Source organism: Myxocyprinus asiaticus, chromosome 43, assembly GCF_019703515.2.
Source record: "Myxocyprinus asiaticus isolate MX2 ecotype Aquarium Trade chromosome 43, UBuf_Myxa_2, whole genome shotgun sequence".
Lineage (NCBI taxonomy): Eukaryota > Metazoa > Chordata > Actinopteri > Cypriniformes > Catostomidae > Myxocyprinus > Myxocyprinus asiaticus.
The window spans coordinates 382,668-398,543 of NC_059386.1; the positions used below are offsets into that span (position 1 = coordinate 382,668).

At 38.1% G+C, this 15,876-nt stretch overlaps 1 protein-coding gene across 2 annotated transcripts in view; it reads left to right on the forward strand.

The window, feature by feature from the left end:
- The window catches only part of LOC127433370 (lamin-B1-like), a 66,919-nt gene that overhangs the window by 23,471 nt on the left and 27,572 nt on the right, over nucleotides 1–15,876 (forward strand). Inside the window, exons 3-5 of one of the 2 annotated variants that reach the window (XM_051685221.1) lie at nucleotides 12,755–12,911; nucleotides 14,542–14,667; nucleotides 15,649–15,819. In XM_051685221.1, the coding sequence (XP_051541181.1) occupies nucleotides 12,755–12,911; nucleotides 14,542–14,667; nucleotides 15,649–15,819 (454 nt within the window). The remainder of the gene's footprint in view (nucleotides 1–12,754; nucleotides 12,912–14,541; nucleotides 14,668–15,648; nucleotides 15,820–15,876) is intronic. The other variant, XM_051685222.1, reaches the window with a different exon arrangement.

A 15,876-nucleotide genomic window follows, 5' to 3' on the forward strand; every position in this document is an offset into this window, starting at 1 on the left:
ACACACTCCTCCTCGTCACATTAACCGCCCCCCCCCTAAGATTGAGCCACTCAGCACAGGGCGTGCACCCTCCTCGTCACACAAATGTTTGAAGAGACAGGTGTTCAAAACACAGTTTTACTCTTGATTATCATAAAGATAGCATTGCAGTGTTGTGTATCAGTTTGGTTGCTATGAGACGTCTGACAATGTACCCCTCAAAATCACAATGTAATCCGTCTCAAAATTAAAATAAGCTCCCTCTTTGACACGTTTGTGTTTAGATGTCAGGGAATTGTCACTGAATTTCGAATTAAGTGAAAAGTCACATCATGCATTATCACCATCGATCATCTTTCATGATCGATCATTGCTGCCACGTCCGAGTACCCTAGTAATCGAGTACTCGTGCCTATCCCTAGTGTGTGTGTATGTGGGCAAAGGACTACTGAATAGAAACTATTCTTGAATGTCCATGTTTGTCAAATACCTCGTGTATATATAGCTGGCCACATTGGTAGATTCGTCGATCTGGAGTGCAAAAAATGGGCTGTGCCTGATGCTCTCTAAAACTTGCTCCTTCACATCCTGTGCCATGTCAGATGTGCTGACCCACTGTGTTTTCAGAGAGTGAAATAGAAGCTTAGAAGCCACTGCCTCTCCTACCATCAAGGAACGCATATCATTGGCTGCCGGCAGAATCAATGTCTCTCCGATGTTATGTGCTTTGTCCACCTTGGCAATACGCAGTGCAACATTATATGAAGCTTCAGTGGCTTTTACATTTAATTTGACATTCTCGGACAACTTTTTTCCTGACCTTGAAAGGCTCAAAGTTTTTTTTTGGGAAAAACTCCCGCTACCTCAGCATGCTTGGTGTCAAGGTGTCTGCAGAGTTTAGCAGGTCGCATGCTGTCATTAGCTAAAATCTGCTGATAAATGACACACAAATGTCGAGGTGCATCAACTGATCCTGTCCATGTAAATCCTAAATTTAAATACTGATGCCTGAAACTGAAGGATTCGAATTTGGTGGTCTCAAACCTCTGAAGCATGTATTCTAACAGTCTCTCCTCAACAGTTCCCTGTCACTTTTGTAATGATAAAAGGCAAATATCAATAAAACTTCCATTTTATATACCGTCTGCAATAAACCAACTTCAGCAGATCCAGCATCCTGTGGAGCACTCATTTATTCACCTCTAAAGCACGTATTCTAACAGTCTCTCCTCAACAGTTCCCCATCACTTTCCTAATGATAAAAAGGTAAATATATCAGTTTTATTGATCATATTCCATCTGCTAATATGCACATCTTATTTAAACGGATGTCATTCACGAACCTCATGAAAATCCAGTGTTTTCTTCTCGTCAAGCGCTCATCTAATATCTTCCTCTGAAGCGTGTATTCTATCAGCCAGAATCAAAAACTTCAGGATCAAAAGTTCCTCTGATTCACAAATCATGATGACAATCCAAACAGCAGAAGGATGTAATTGTATATTATTTAATCACATGTGCTGCACGCTACAGAATGAACGAGGTGCCTCTCTGTTCATCTGCTTCACACACACGGGCGCACACAACAGGTGCTACTGGTTCTTAATTTTCATGCAGTGTGTTTATAGTATAAACGGCTGTTAACACTTAAATGAACTCCTCCCATTGCAGCTTGGAGATTTCAGCTCAAGAGTCACGATAGGATTATCCCAGCACTAATGGGAAGCTTGATATAACCAACCTGAAAAAAAGGAAGACCTCAAAGGTCTGTCAAAATAAAAGTCCCGCTAACATGAAAGCTCTATTCAAATGGATGTATGAAATTGAAGAATGTATAAAAATGTAATATTCAAAAAGTAGCAATAATACTTACAATAGCAATAATGTAATATTAAATGGTGGTTTTAATATTATTACTCTTATCTGTACACAATATCACAAATGCAAGTGTTTTATCAGCATGTTGTGATCCAGCCGTAACAGCCTTGTGCCACAGGTAATCAGATTTTTTTCATTAATGTTTTCATAAATACTGTGAAGCTCGGTGCAGCATTTTTTTACCAAAAATAAAATTTGCAATTTTTTGTAATCATTTCATTAAAGCTGGATGTATCAATTTGATTCAACACCATTTGATCATGATATTTAATTAAAACGGTTAACATGGAATCCAGAAAAATTTAAACGGGATGTCTTTATCTAAAAGGTGATTGGCACTTTTAACTGTAAGGCGGGACCGCCTTTCTACATCAGTTGACCGTTGGACGCTCAGAGCTTCTTGGATGAGCATTCCAGTTTCTCCCATTCATTTTAATAGAAGTGGCCCATCTCTGCTAAATAATCTCTGGTGTCAAGTGCAAGTCCAAGATGACACAAAGACAAAAGTTACTGAGTGCACATTTAAACTTGCAGTAGCCCTGTTTGTTAAGCAGTGTTACATGTTCTAAGGCCGTGTTGAATGTGTGCCCCAGCCTGGGTGTATACATTTATTCTTTACATATTTTAGCTGTCAGAACAGCTGAAATCACTCACAATATCTATAATGATATTCTTCAAATCAGTCTGATAGTTGCAATCCGATCACACTAAATGTATTTCTGCTGCAGATGTGCATGTTTAGAGATTCCACATGCATCTTATCATGTCACTGAAAAGTCTTCATTTAGTCTTTATTCAAAGAGCTGTGGACAAAATATCAGTTGTAGAATTTGCTTTTATTTGAAGTGAGAAACACACACACAAACTTTAAAAATAGCCAAATCTATTTGATATTTTCAATTTCCACATGGAAATAAGTAACTACAGTAACCAGGATTGTTTTCCACCATGGTAATTCACGTCCTATAGATAACCGGTGTTTCCAACTGTATCTGTCAAGTATTTGGTTGTAATCATATTAAGGATTCTAGTCTTGACTGGGGGTTTAAAGGGATTCTTGAAACTTACATTTTTATAGATTGGGCAGTGTTTGGAATCAGAGTTTGTTTTTTGTTTTTTGCATCTTTGTCAAGTAACCTTTAGAATTAGATCATTTAAAGCTTGGTTGTGCTTGGAAAAAGATGACTAAGGTACCTTAAAAATCCTTAGTGCTTTAATTTCGGAAAAGTCACGTGACGCCATGCGAGGTTCGGACATGTGAACGGCGAGCTCTGCGCACTTTGCTAGTATTAACACTATTAATGACAAACTGGTGAGATTCGATACACTGTTACATAACTGTTTTAGGAGGACAATATGTCAAAGAATTCAAAGTCCTCTGGGCTCTGGAGACATTAAAATACACTTACACCCCTGAGCAGGCCCTGAGCCAGGCAGCCAATTTGGTCAGAGAAATGCAGGAAATTCAGCGAAATTTTGAACATGTCGGCAATGCTGACAAAGGTAGTTGCTGGCTTGGAGGCTCTTGCTGTAATACGTCGATCGATCACTGCCATGGAGATTAAATTCTCTGATGTGAATTACAAGAGTGGGGGATGTCGAGAAACGGATTGATTATCTGGAGTCATCAGAGGGAATTATCTGTTAATCCGCTAGCGACCAAGGTGGATTTGGAGCATGTCTGGGAGAAGTTGGAGGACATGGAGAACCATAGTTGGCGGAATAATGTCCGAATCATCTGAATTCCTGAGGCCAAAGAGGGTCAGGATATGGTGAAATTCCTGGACGGGCTCTTTCCAAGTATACTCTGGAAATCGATTGAGTTCACAAGGTTCCGGCTCGGCGATCCGCTGAGGGAGACGGGCCCCGATCAATTCTGGCCAAATTTCTGAGATCAGCTGATGAAGATCTTGTTACACGAGGCAAGGAGTAAAGGAAGGCTTTTTTTGGAAGAACCACAGCATTTTCTTGTTCCCAGACTTTGCGAATTCGACGAGAAGCGTGATCGATTCAAGGAATGCAAGAAACTCTTACATCAACAGAAGGTCGCTTTTGCACTGTTCCTGGCCAAATTGAGAACAGATGCTAAGGATGGCCGTAAAACATTCACGGCCCCAGCAACCGATGTCCTTCATAAAGTCGATGGAGTAAGTTATTTTGTGGTACTCGCGTTGCAGCCGAGTGGACCGACTCACTGAACATTCACTTGACTGTTTGAGGAAACTGTGTGCCTTTTTCTTTTTGTGCTGGTTCCGCCTAGTGGCTGGAGTTTGTTTTGTGGAGTAACACTCCTTCGGGACAGTTTTGTGGATGAATCTGCATGTTCTTTGTGCTTATGCCTCCTATAGGCTGGAGTTTGTTTTGTGGAGTATTTCTTGCAAGTCATTGGAGTGATTAGGCCATTTGTTGCACTCATGTAGCTGCTGAATGGGCCCGCTCACTGAACACTCGTTTGACTGAGGAAACTGAGCGCCTTTTTTCTGCTGGTTCCATCTAGTGGCTGGAGTGTTTTTTGGAGTAACACCTTCGGGACAGTTATGTGGATGAATCTACACGTTCTGCCTATTGCTGGAGTTTGTTTTGTGGATTATCTTTTGTGTAATTCTGTCTCAAATTTGCATAGAAACAACGGACTTGAGCAATCCGACGGTAAAGTTGTCGCGGGGGCTCTTGTAGGCGTTCATGGACTGTTTGAGTTTAGAGGGATGGACTGCGCAGGGTTAATGCACATTTCTTTCTCAAGTTCTCAGAATTCAGAGTTAATTGGCTCTGACAGCGTACTGCCCGGTAACGGCTTTTCAGCCGGGCGCCTTCCAGTGGCCCAAGCAGGGTATTTTATTCCCAGCAAATTTGTGTGATTTAGTTAATTTTGACCCTTTAAGGTTTTCGAGGGATGTGGGCTTAATTACATTTGTCTATGATTGAGAAGTTTAATGTTATTAAAACGAATTGTATTCCAAAATTCAACTACCTGCTACAGCCCCTGTCTCTTATTTCAAACAATTTGATAGCATAGCAAAGTCTTCCATTTGGAATGGTAAACGTCCCAGATTTCGGTAAGTTGCATAGGCTGATTGACACAGGTGGGCTAGGCCTACCCAAGATTTTGTTTTATGCATTCGGTCTCAGACATTTGGCTCATTGGTTGCTTCCACCTGAGAGAGCCCCTCCCTGGTTTTGTATTTAACAGGAAGTTTTTCCCCTATTTTGCCATTGCAAAGCCTTTCTATCAAACTAATCAGAGAAGTTACACCCCTTTATTTTGCATTTGCACTTGGTATGGACAAAAGTGTCCAGAGTGTTTAATGCAGACATTTATTTAAATGATGCCTTGAGCATATGGCTGAACCCAAAATGATGTACTAAGTCCCCTTTCTGCTGGACAGAGTGGATTGTGAGTGGGGTTACTACACTCGGTGACCTATATGAGAGTGGAGTGTTGAGATCCTTTGAAAATTTGGTTCAGCATTTTGGGATTCCCAGACCTCCAGTTCTTTTGGATATATACAGCTGTGCCACCTGCTCTGTTCTATTTTTGGGAGTAGCTTACACCCCCCTAAAGTGGCAGATACTCTTGAATTGGTGATTACTGCTTTTGGAAAAGGTCATGAGGCATCAGTGTATTACTCCTAATTCAGAGTCTGGGGGATGGAGCTTCAACTTCTCTCAATAGATTATGGGAGAAAGATTTAAACTTTTATTGGAGGAGGCAGTGTGGGCTAGGATTCTAAAAAAGGTCAAGTCTGCATCTAGAGATGCAAGGGTGCGCCTTATACAATTCAAGATTTTACATTGATTCTATTGGACCCCCCCTAGATTGTATAGGCTTTGTCTTAAAGGCACACCCAACTGCTGGCAATGCCAATCAGAAGATGGAGACACAACCCATGTTTTTTGGTGGGGTGTTAAGATCCAAGTATTTTGTTTGAAGGTTCAGAGTTTTATGTGTGACATTGTGCCCTCAGATTGCATTTTGCCCCAGACTCTGTATTTTAGGCGATGGGGCGGTCATCAATATAGGGGATAAACAAAAAATCGGGTCCTAACCAGTGTTATGATCAGCAGACAGATTGTTTTAAGGTGATGGAAGTCAGCTGGAACGCCCTCATTTCAAGAGTGATGCGTGGAGACGGGGAGGGTGGCGGCTTTCGAAGAAGTGTCATGTAGAATGCTGTGGAACTTCGATTCGTTTGATGGGAAATGGGGCAGCTATTTGGTGTTCTTGGAGGGCTCTCGGGAGGGGCAGTGGAGAATGAAGTATAGTTTTAAGTGTGTGTGTGTGTGGGGTTTTTTTTTGTGTGTGTACTCGTGTGACCACAGGGATATTTGAGGGTCAGGGTGGGGTTGGGGATTGGGAGGGGTAATAGTGGGGGTTAAATGTTGAGTGTGTGAGTGTGTATATATGTGTGTGTGTGTGTGTGTGTGTGTGTATATATATAATATATATAATTTTTTTTTTTTTTTTGCTTTATCAATAAAAAATGTTAATCAGAAAAAATGGGTTCTCTAACAAAATTATATTGCTGCATCACTGCATCCCTTTAAAAATTATTTGATCTTTTGTGGATTGTCTTCATAATTTCTTTCAGCTGCATTGTTTTGCTTTTGCATTTAATCTTACGAGTTCTCTTATATCTTTAATGTAATATATATCATGGCATCTTTGCCTTTTTATATCACTTTTTTTTAATAAACAACTGTACGGATCATAAGTGTTTTTCTTTGCCAAATATTAATACTAGTGGTCGACCGATAGTGGATCTTACATATACTGATAACTAACTATGGGCAGTACCTGCCGATAAAAGATTAATCAGCCGATAGTTTTTAAAATTGATACTGAATGAAAAAATAACAAATTAAAATACTGCTGAACTTTATTACAAAAATAAACAGCACTGACTGAACCATGAAAATGCATTGTACTTTTTTTTTAATTTATGAAATATATAAATATAAAAAATATATATATGTATATGTGTGTGTGTGTGTGTGTGTGTACTAATATTCAGATTTTAAGAGTTTTAAATTGAAGTTATTTCCTTATTCCACGAGAGGGCGCATTAAATGCGTAAACCATACAGCACTGTTATATTATTGCATAGAACATTCCTATCCTGGCTGTTAAAAAAAAGAATTTCATTTTCAACTAATGCACATTAAATAAATGAAAAGTTTTAGTCGGTCCATATTCTGAAATGTTAAGTCAAAAGTAAAATGAGGGTGGAAAACGCTTCAATAGACAGTTCATATGGTGTTACACTTGCACTGATTCCTACTACTCCAGACTCAAGCTTCATAATAACAGTGAAATACCACATTTGTTTATCATTCATTACAGTTGTATGTAGAGTAGCAATATTCACAGATCGCAGTGGTATTCGGCTAAACTCGGTGGTGAAGCAGCTCAGACTATGAGCCCAGGTTAGGGGCTGTTCAGTCAGACAGAACACAACAGACTGGAACCGAACGCGAGGATCTCGAGACACACACATTTCCATGTTGAACATCTTTTCTGACAAAGCATTTAAACAACTCGTTGCTTAATTTGAGAAACACATATATGAGAGCAAGACGCAACGGCCAAAGACCTCCACCAACTGTAAGGGGCTGTTCACACCGAACACTTTTGCAACCATCCATTTGTTTTTCTGTGTAAACACGCACTAGACGAACGCCTTTGTTTCGCTTTGTTTATTCAGTGTCTCGTGCAGGAGCGCTTTTTTTATTTTTAATTTTTTTTTAGTTTGTCTAATTAAAAATAACTTTAAAAGCATCTTGAGACACCTGCTTTCTGTTAATCTGTATTTGTTGTGGTGTCAGTACAGTGAGGATAATTTTTTTTTTTTCAACAAATCAGATGCTTTTCTGATTTGTTTATACTTTTCACTTGGCTGCATGAAGATATTAATTTGCTTTCTCACGTCACTAGCTTTAAATATGCAACATAGCTGGCTAACTAATGCATAAATGTGACCTGCTGGATATAAACTAATGCAAATAGATGGTAATAGATGGTAACAATCATGACATTTAAACTTTTGGGCAGGACTTGCATGTATTTTTGTCACATTGTTATAACCGCTTGCAGTTAGCATTAATGTTGGCGTCCTCTCAGCCTTGTCGGCAAACATACTGCTGTTCTCTACTAATGCAGCATCTAGTCAACAAATTAATTACTTCATAATGATATGACCATTTGTACTGTATACATTTTCGTTGATGTTTTAAATCTGAAGTGTTCCGCTCAATGCGGAGTGTAGTCTCGCGTCAAAACAAACACCACAAGGCATCAGTGAAGTGATCGTTTTTATTTTGCCTCCAGAGGCCGCTCTCATACTGTATAACGACAACGGACCCTTCCCAGCCGCTCAAGCACCGGAATAGAAAATCTATTTTTGCCAATAGTTCCAGAAATGTTATCGGCGACGATATATCGGTTGACCTCTAATTAATACTATCACTGTGACTTGCAGTGCACTCTGTGTGCCTTTTTGAATAACAAAAACCATCATTATTGCTGTGCTATTTTTATTAGTTGTTGGCAGTATTAAAGTATCCAATAATGGGTCCGACTGAAGATGGGTTTGTTGGGTGAGATCTCTTGGAGTGTTTAAATTTCATCACATTTAATTAGTAACATGCAGGGTTTTCATCAAATATAACAAGTAGATGTACATGGCAATAAGATACAGTCAAACATTTGTTTTAACAGTCATTGAGTGCACATTATGCAGTGATTTTAAACAAATGCACTTAACACGAGTATATACAGTATTTGTGACAGTGGCATATAATTATTGTTCCAAATGTTTTAACCGCTAAACCATTTTACATTTTGTTTCTTTCTAATCACCCCACCGACTGTGTATTCCAGGGACATGCCATCCATATAAGCAAGGTAAGCAGTGCTTGCATTACAGAAGGGTGAAAAGAAAAATTACACTATGAATTATTTGAATATAATTAATATAAACTACTGTTTTTGTTCAAATTCATAATCTTTCATGTCAGTTGAGCAGCACAGACAATTATTCATGTATTTGCTTTGGTGCCACCCTCAGGTATAAGTTTTTGTTAAGATTCTCTGATTCAAAGCATTGTTTACCGCCCTTTCATTCAACACTGTACGTTCATTCAAAGTCACGCCCACTACTACAAATGGCCAAAAGCATGCTTACCAAAATGAGTAAGCCAATCGGAATAGGACTCCAGACTATGACTAAAATAGTCACAAATGCAACCAAAAATAATTGATTGCGACAATAATTTAAAATCTAGTTGCCACTGGCAACAGTCGGGTTGTGTGCATTCATGTGCATCAGATATCATCTTGTGAGTTATTGAATATATTTTTAGAATGCGCACAACCAGTGTGTCTCATGCCGCTTTTCACCTTTTCTGTTTCTGACTAGCTCTCTGCACCGCACGCAGCAACAAACCCAGCACGAGAGAGTCGTGAACAAATGACTCTTTTAAACCGGATCTTTTTCGTGAGTCACCCGAAAAGAACTGAGGGATTGAACTCAGGAGCTCAGGTTAGCAGTTTGAATCAGATTCACTTTCTCAGCGAATCAGCCGTCAGTGAGCTCACAACTGGGAGTGCAGACATTTCAAAATAAGAGTCCCATGTGTATAACTAAAAGTCCCGTATTGTGTGCCAATTATTGATTGGTGTTGGAGTAGCACAATAAACTGCATCTGGGATTTCATTCAATTTGCACACTTGTTGTCTCTGTGTCTGGGCCATCCGGTAACAGTAAAGAAAGACTAAGGCAATATTTTAAAACAATAAAAATTATTTGTGTGTGCGCGCGTTTTTTCTTTTTTTATATATTTTATATATATATATGTGTGTGTGTGTGTGTGTGTGTGTGTATGTATGTGTATGTGTATATATATATATATATATATATATATATATATTATGCTTTTGACACTTAGGACAACTGAGGAACTTGTACACAACTATTACACAAGGTGCAAACATTCATTGATACTCAAGAAGGCAACACACTACTATATGCATACTATATGTAAATATCTGTAATGTAGATTCTGAAGAGCAGTACTAAATTAAAAAATATTTTCTCTCTTATATTTGTATAAATTATGAAAGGGGTGTGAACATTTGAGACAAAAGGGAATGCAAACATCTCAACTATATATACTGTTTATTAAACCTTCGATTAATGGGTTATCAGCTGTCTGTCTTTTCTTTGGCTGTCTATCTTGTTTCTGAACATCTAAATCTAAATCGAGCAATTCTGTGATTTGGAGACTAAAAAAAGACATTTGGCTCTTTAATGTTTCAGTTTAGGAGCCAATGGCTCCTAAGTCATTTTTCTTTAGTCTGCAGAAGCTCCTTCAGTCATGTAATCTGAGGCTAGATTTGAGGGGTTTTTTTTCCAATACATTCAAGTTCACGTAACTAATGCATCAAGCGCTAAAAAGGATATCTGCAGTGTAAGCATCGATGACCTACGCGGATTTGGCAAAGTTAAGAGAAAGAGAGGCTATCGAAACTTCAAGCGAGATGTTCATTTGCAAGGAGAGTGCATGGATTTTGTGTTCAAGTGAAAAAAATCTGTTATTGATACTAGGTCATTGTTTCTGGTTAGTCTGAGGCTATGAAGTGGTGATCTGGCAATCATGTCCTTGTTATGTCTGTTTTATAGTTCTAACATTAGGGTGCAGTGTCTGTTTATAATATTTATGTTGTAATATTAAGGAATGTAGACTGTCGTGTTTACGCTACATTTGTCTTGTGCATTCAGGTAAAGATCGTTATCTTTGGTGGTCAGATTAGTTCATTGCTGCTGTCCATTCTGAACTGTGGGAAGAGTGACTTGAGGCCTATGATGTTGAAACTACTGTAGTAACTGGCAATCTTTTCTTTTTGTTGAATGTCAAAACAAGCTCTTCTGGCACTATGATTCATTGTGTGATTTAATGGACATAAACATGCTCGGCTCAATATATGACAATCTTTAATTTGTGTGATACTGTATGAGCAATATTACTGTCCCGAATTTAAAACAATTAGGTCATGAAGTTTCACTGTGACAATTGTTTCCATTGACTGGTGGGTTCTAAGGCAACAATTTACGTCTATAACATGTCCGCAACATTACACTCACCTGTGTAACACATTTTGGGCACAGCATTTAATATTCATTAAGCCCACAGCACATGCCTGGTGCATACATGATAATACTGTCAGACAACTTGTCCAGCCGATGAACTGAAATAGTTTGTGAAGTGTCTTAAAAGCTTCCCTTATGAAGCACACGGGCAATGAAATTGAAATGGTACTCTGTACTGCAGAAAGACTGGTATCATTACAGGTTTTTATTTTAGTATCGACCATTGGGCTGAAACAATTAGTTACATTTTCGTTTTGATCTTAACGTAACAAGATCACATTAAACTGTAATTATGATGCGTGAGAGTCTGACTGATGAGTGGAAGAATTACACAGATCACAGTCCAGACGCACTCTAAACTTTCCAAACAGCTTCAGGTGATGTAGATCGCAAAGTACGAGGGAATTATAATACAAAAATACAAAATAACTAAATACAGAAGCACTCTTGTTGTGAAATACAGCGGAGCCGGAGCTGACGCTCAGCTCAAGCAAAACTTGCATGTCAGAGCATCTTTAAAGGAAACACCCCGCCGTTATACCTTTAATGCATCCTTTATTAAAGTTCAAATAATAAGGAAACTGGCATTTCTCTGTGCGGTCAGCGCCTCTTCTGTGAGTGTCCCGATCTAAGGGGGAGAGATTGAAACTGCACCCGGCTGAGGTACACTCTGTTGCGGGACGCTCATCCCTCGATTGCGCGCGATTAATGCAGCTAGATTATAACGCGATGGCAACTTATTGAATCATAATGTCACTGTTTCTTATCATGAAGAAAACTGTCAATACACAGGTTTATTAAGTTTTTTTTGGTGTGTGTGTTAAAGATGGATTGATGTGAACAGAAAGGTGAGAGTCTTCGCCACATTATACACTGCAAAAAAAATACGTTTTTTTATTTGTTTTTGTTTTAGCTTGTTTTCCAATATAAATATCTAAAACTCCTTTTACATTTACTTTAACAGATATACTGCAGAAGAAAAAATTGTTATCTGATAATGTTGAATATAATATTAAATACAATTAATATTGTAAAAAAAAAAAAAATGCATTCACCTGAGAAGCAGCATATAAGATATTTAGACTTGCTTTTAGAGAATAGATCTTGAATAGAAGTGTATTTGTCTTTTCTGCACTCGCAAAGTATAACCAAGTGAAAAAATACACTTACATACAAAATACACTTAAGAGAATGTATCTTAAAGCAAGTCTAAATATATGTTGTTGATCAGGTAAATGTATCTTGTTTTAAGGATTTTTAGATATTTTGAGATGGAAAACAAGACAAAAACACTTGATAACAGTAGGATTTTTTGCAGTGAATCTCTTTACTGAATCTTAATAAAAAGTATTTTTTCCTTTAATTCAGTGAATGTCATTTAGAGGTATTATTAAAAGATGATTTTGTCCTCTTTATTGTTAGCAAGCACATTTAATACATCCTTTTAAGTCGGGGGCACAAGCTGAATAGTCGGATTAGAGCTGATGATTAATCGTTGCAATCGCCTGAATAGTCAAATAATCGTTAGATTAGTCGATTTATCAAAATAATCGTTAGTTGCAGCCCTAATCGACCAGCACTTTTGACACCTGTAACATATAGAAACCCCGTGTGATATTAACACAGACCTTTACTGAGATCTGTGTTTGTTTACTGATGTCTCTTTACTCAGCTGAACTCCTAGGTTTACTCGTGTGTACTTTACATCCTTCTGATGATGAGCTCATGATGTTGCTCTGTGTGTACGTCAGTTATGCAAAGAAAGATGCAGATCTGTCCGGCTCTCAGGCTAGACTGAAGGAACTAGAAGCTCTGCTGAACTCTAAAGAAGCTGCGCTGAATACGGCCATATCAGAGAGGAAATCGCTGGAGAACACACTCTCTGATCTGCAGATACAAGTACAGGAGGTACAAACAACACATTAAACATCTTAATCTGATAGTGAGGAACGGTGTGTGCAATTCCGATATTACCAAAATTCAAATTACATTTGAATTGAAGACCATTGCAATTAGGGGGAAATGGTTAATATTGTGTTGATTTGTTAAATTAATGTTGTCTCAAGTCCACTAGAGGGCACAACAAATACATAAACCCAAAGAACAGAGACCTGGTTATTAACAAAAGTGCAGTCCATTTGAAACTGAAGTGGATAAAATTAATGAGATTTAGCTAGTTTTTATTCTCATATCTTAAGAAAAAATGAAAACGGAAAAAAACATCAAAAGACAGTTCTATATTAACTTAGTGTTGTTCGGCATACTGACGCCACGGTACTCAGCCTTTAAATTACCAGCGGTACCACAGTGTTTTTCATTACAGTTGTATGAAGGGTAGTAATAATCGCATAGCAGTGGTATTTGGATAGTAGTGCATGAGTTAGTTGTCACATTGCTAATGCCTCCAAGACTCTGCTAAGAGAGCAAGATACAACATCCAAAGTCCACCACTTGAGGGGGGGGCATTCACTGTGAACGCGTTTGTGTCCATCCGCCGTTTAAAAAAAAATAAAAAATGAAAATGTCTGTGTAAATATGCGCTAGATGTACATCATTGACCATTTGGCCACATCTTGCTGCTTTTTCAGCATTTCGTGCAGGACCACGGCATTTTTAACTAGGGATGCACAGAAAAATGTTGCCCGAAATGGTATAAATTGCTATTTTTGGTTTGTGGCCGAAAGAGGAAGAAAGGCTGAAAATCTTGGCAGAAATTGTTACTTTAAAATATTATAACAAACACAAACATGGAGAAAAAGCATTGTTTTATGTTAGCATTAAAGTCCACATCCTCAAAAGTGAAGTCATCGCTCTCTTGGTTATTAGCGCATTAATGAAGAGTTTTCTTGTGCTCCAATAATATGCATGTTATTGTGTGTCATGGTTGTTACTGCCAAGTTCCAATATGACATTAAAGAAGCATAAAGGCTTTAAAGTTGTCAGTGTGACTGGTGCGTTATATTCAAAGTCCTTTGAAGTCATACAGTAATTTTGTGAATTGCAAAGGATTCGTTTAATAAGTGCATATAAAATATCTCGTCTGCATGCGCAGCACCTTTCAGTTGACACACACACATTGCAGCATATGCACATACGGCTCGTGAAGCGCTACTGTTTTTAGTGCAGCTCAAAGTTCTTACTGGAATGTTCTGCCAACATAAAAGGTTTTAAAGTTGAAGTTTAATTTTGGTGCATTATTTTCAACAATTAAAAATGAGACTCCTGCATTGTTATTTTTAGTGACCGTTCTGATGTCACAGTCGGTGGGTGCTTGGCTCACATCCAGTATTCAGAACACAGTTTAAGCATTCACATGTTAATTTATTATCTTCATTTTACAACCTTACCGTACAATAAAATAGAGGTGTGGAAAGGGTAATTTCAGAAAATATATTGAACACTTTATATTTGTTAAAGACTTTAAATTCAGCAGAGATGTTTTCATTTTATGGAAGGTGTTTCATACATGTACACATATGACAAGCAAATGTCTTCTCTCTGAAAGTCCAATTAGAGCTGTGTGTTTTGTGTTATTCAGCTGGAGGCGAGTTTGAGTTCTGGAAAGAAGCAGCTGTCAGAAGAAACACTTCTGCGAGTGGATCTGGAGAACCGTTGTCAAAGCCTCATGGAGGAGCTGGACTTCAGGAAGAACATGTATGAGGAGGTCAGTCTCATTCACGTCTCACTGAGCATTAGCATATCATATAACTCACTGAAAAGATCACAGAAAAAAAAATGCATTGTTAGTATTATTAAAATAATATTAAATAACAGAACAGAATAATTTGTAATTATCACTGCCCAGGTTAACTGTTAAGTTCAGATGTTCTTGAAATTTAGTTTGATTCAAAATTATCTACTGAAAATGAAAAACTAACTAAACAGACAAGATGTGTACTTAAAATGTTGACGTTTCTTCAGACTTAATTTATTATAATCATAAATTATTTTAGGACGTTCTATTTTCTGCTATTGCTGTCCATTTCCTGTATGCTTAAAGCACACAGGAAAACAAGCCAGTTTTTTTTTTTTTTTTTTTTTTTTTTTTTAAAGAACTTTACAAATAAAACATTATTAATTGTAAACACAGTGTAGACCTAGAAGAAAGGGAATATGTAGTGATACAAGAGACATGAAACTAGCACAGATATAGAAAAACAAAACACAGGCGAGTGCAAAATGCTGCCATTGACCAATCACAATTTAGTATTCCAGAGAGTTGAGATAAATTGGGATTATTTTATCAGTCTGATTGATTGATTGATTGAACTGTCATTGCAGACAGCAGCAGTTACATGTGCTGTTTTTACTCAGCTGTTAGAATACACAAGACAACAAATAATACATTAATTGCATATACACATTGTCAAGGTGTGATGGAGAGGATGATCTGTGTTGACATGCTCTTATCTACCGCTGAGCCCAGTAACTGTAGATGGACTCCAGTAGTACATTTTCAGGTGTTTTGAGCCTCTCTAGCAGGTGGCAGCACAGAAGCTGCTACAGCACTGTTCCCTTCGATAGGGATGATATGTTTGACTATGATGGTTTGTGTAATTGTTTATTTGTTGAATATGTCAGTTACCAGATCATGAAACGGGGCTTCCTTTAGACTGACCAGTTTTGTATGTGTTGATGTTGACAGGAGATCAAAGACACTCGGCACAGACATGAGACTCGTCTGGTGGAGGTGGACTCGGGTCGACAGATGGATTATGAGTTTAAACTGGCTCAAGCTCTCACTGACATGAGACAACAACATGACCAGCAGGTCAAACTGTACAAGGATGAGATGGAGCAGACATATGTTGCCAAGGTGATGCTTCACATTCACTACAGCACAGTCAACAGTATACATGTATAAGCAGCACAG